Source organism: Corvus brachyrhynchos, unplaced genomic scaffold, assembly GCF_000691975.1.
Source record: "Corvus brachyrhynchos isolate BGI_N302 unplaced genomic scaffold, ASM69197v1 scaffold61, whole genome shotgun sequence".
NCBI classification, from domain to species: domain Eukaryota; kingdom Metazoa; phylum Chordata; class Aves; order Passeriformes; family Corvidae; genus Corvus; species Corvus brachyrhynchos.
In genome coordinates this window covers 7,753,117-7,755,340 of record NW_008236478.1, presented here as the reverse complement: position 1 = coordinate 7,755,340, position 2,224 = coordinate 7,753,117, and the positions used below count along the sequence as shown (strand labels likewise).

The following is a 2,224-nucleotide window of genomic DNA, read 5'->3' as shown; positions in this document are numbered from 1 at the left end:
CGGGGGCGTCGGCTCGCCGTGGCTGCACTCAGGCTGGCAGCACCAGCCAGGATACGTGGTCCCAGACAGCTTTCATGTGTCAGAGTGCTTTTTGCCTTCTATTGTCTGCCTCCTAAAAGAAATTGTACAACTGCTTGTGTTTCTTCTTGTATGTGTCATTTGGGTTGTTCCTCTCCTTCCTGTTTACAGACAAAACTTGCCAATGGCACTTCCAGTATGATTGTGCCCAAGCAAAGAAAACTGTCTGCAAGCTATGAGAAGGAGAAGGAGCTTTGCGTCAAGTACTTTGAACAGTGGTCCGAGTCCGACCAGGTGGAGTTTGTGGAGCACCTCATCTCCCAGATGTGTCACTACCAGCACGGACACATAAACTCCTACCTCAAACCCATGTTACAGCGGGACTTCATCACTGCACTGCCAGGTATTTCTGCAGGCAGAGGGAGCTTGCTCCCTGTCTTTCAAAAAACTATTCCATCTCACCCTGCCCTGCTGGAGAGGTCTCTTGTAGGGCCAGTTTGCAAAACAGATAATAGCTTTTGAATGAAAAGTTCTATACCAATATGAAATGTAATATTTTAATTTGTATTTTAATTTGTATTCCTGCTTTTCTCAAGGCATGATCTAACACCGTCATGGTTTGTCTAGGAGTAAATGATATTTAATCTGTGTATTGTAAGAGTAGTTATCCCAAGCCACAGGGCAAGTAGTTGTACTCTTAATGCCCACAACAATGCATGAATAACGAAAATTTTTTAAATTAAAACTACTACTCTTTCTGGTTGCTCAGCTGAGGTTTTCCCTTTTCTTATTTAGGTATTTGTCTCTCTTTTCTACTGAAATAACTTCCTGCAGCCATTGCTTTGATTATCTGTTTATCACTAATAGAAAATGGAGGGCATAAGAGCAAAAGATGGAAGTGTTCTGTTTTTTACACCTTTGTAGTGCTTTCCATTGAAAATATTATCCCAGCTGTTCTCAGATGTGGCATTGGGCAGATCTCACAGAATGCACACATAAAGTAGTGTACATACAGTTTTTTATTGTCCCTGTCTTAAAGATGGGAAAACTAAGGTGGTGGGAGATCAGGTATATACAGCAATAGAGTTTCAGAACCAAATAGAAATTCCTGGCTCTTTGGCCATATTTTTTCAGACCATTGGATCATACCTCTGTAGACAGATACATAGATAGATAGTTAATAGATTAGCATTCCCATGCCATAGGTTCTTAGTTTGAGAGGGACCTGAGCAAGAAATGGTACAGGTGTTGTCTCTAAACATCTAGTTGAAGAGAGGTGCTTCTTGCCAAAAGCTTATTCTGTGAATACCTTCAGAGAACTGCTGAACCCTTGGCAATTTGATCAGTCCAGTCATTTGATCATTCTTCAGAAGGGAGTTCTCAACATGAAATATAAGTTCTGGCCTTAAAAGATGGAAAAAAGTATGTTTAACTGTGAAGTGTGTAAAGCATAAAGGCACTGCAGGAGGTTTGCTATGAAGTTAAATAGGTAGACTCATTGGATTTTAAGCTCATTGTGCCCAGTAATCAAATGGCTGTTGTAGCATTAAAAAAAAATCTTAGTTATGCTAAGTACCTGCTTTATGTTAGTTTTTAGTAGTCCAATGGCAATAATCTCATGTACTTAGAGCAGCATTATAACTTGTGGAGCTGCTCTGTTTCAGAAAAATAGGAAGTGTTTGGAAACTGCATTGCTTTCCCCACTTTTAAAGAGGAAGTATACATGTAGTTACATACACATTTTTTCCAGGTCTTTCTCCACAGAACCCCATGAAAGCAAGCCAACACATCTCACTGCACTTGGTTAATTTCTTTCTACAGGGCTTTTTCTGAGAATTTTGGGCAGATGCTATAAATACTTCTAGAGACATTCCAGATTTCCTAGCCAAACCATGTTTGTTACTGGTCTATTCACAGTTGCCAGGTAGCAGCTGATTTTACTCTATCAGAATGCAAAATAAATAGGAATCAAGCAGCTAATATGTATTTTAATAGTTGGGGGAAATGTGTATATAAATAATGTATGTACATCAATTTGCATATTTGCAAAGTGCAAATGTCCTACTGGATATAGCTCTAAGGGAGAAAATTAATGGCAAGGAATTACATTGGCGCAGACTCCACAGTCTGTGCAGGATGTCCTGAGTATAAGCAGGTTCTAATGAGGGGAATGGGAAGGGAGAAAGGTAAGAAACTGCCTAGGAAA

The 2,224-nt window shown here is 39.9% G+C and overlaps 1 protein-coding gene across 5 annotated transcripts in view; it reads left to right on the top strand.

Moving 5' to 3' along the window:
• Positions 1 to 2,224, top strand: part of BTRC (beta-transducin repeat containing E3 ubiquitin protein ligase) — a 112,046-nt gene that overhangs the window by 82,615 nt on the left and 27,207 nt on the right. For all 5 annotated transcript variants that reach the window (XM_017726142.1, XM_017726139.1, XM_017726141.1 and 2 more), the window contains one exon: positions 190 to 421. In XM_017726142.1, coding sequence (XP_017581631.1) covers positions 190 to 421 — 232 coding nt within the window. The remainder of the gene's footprint in view (positions 1 to 189; positions 422 to 2,224) is intronic.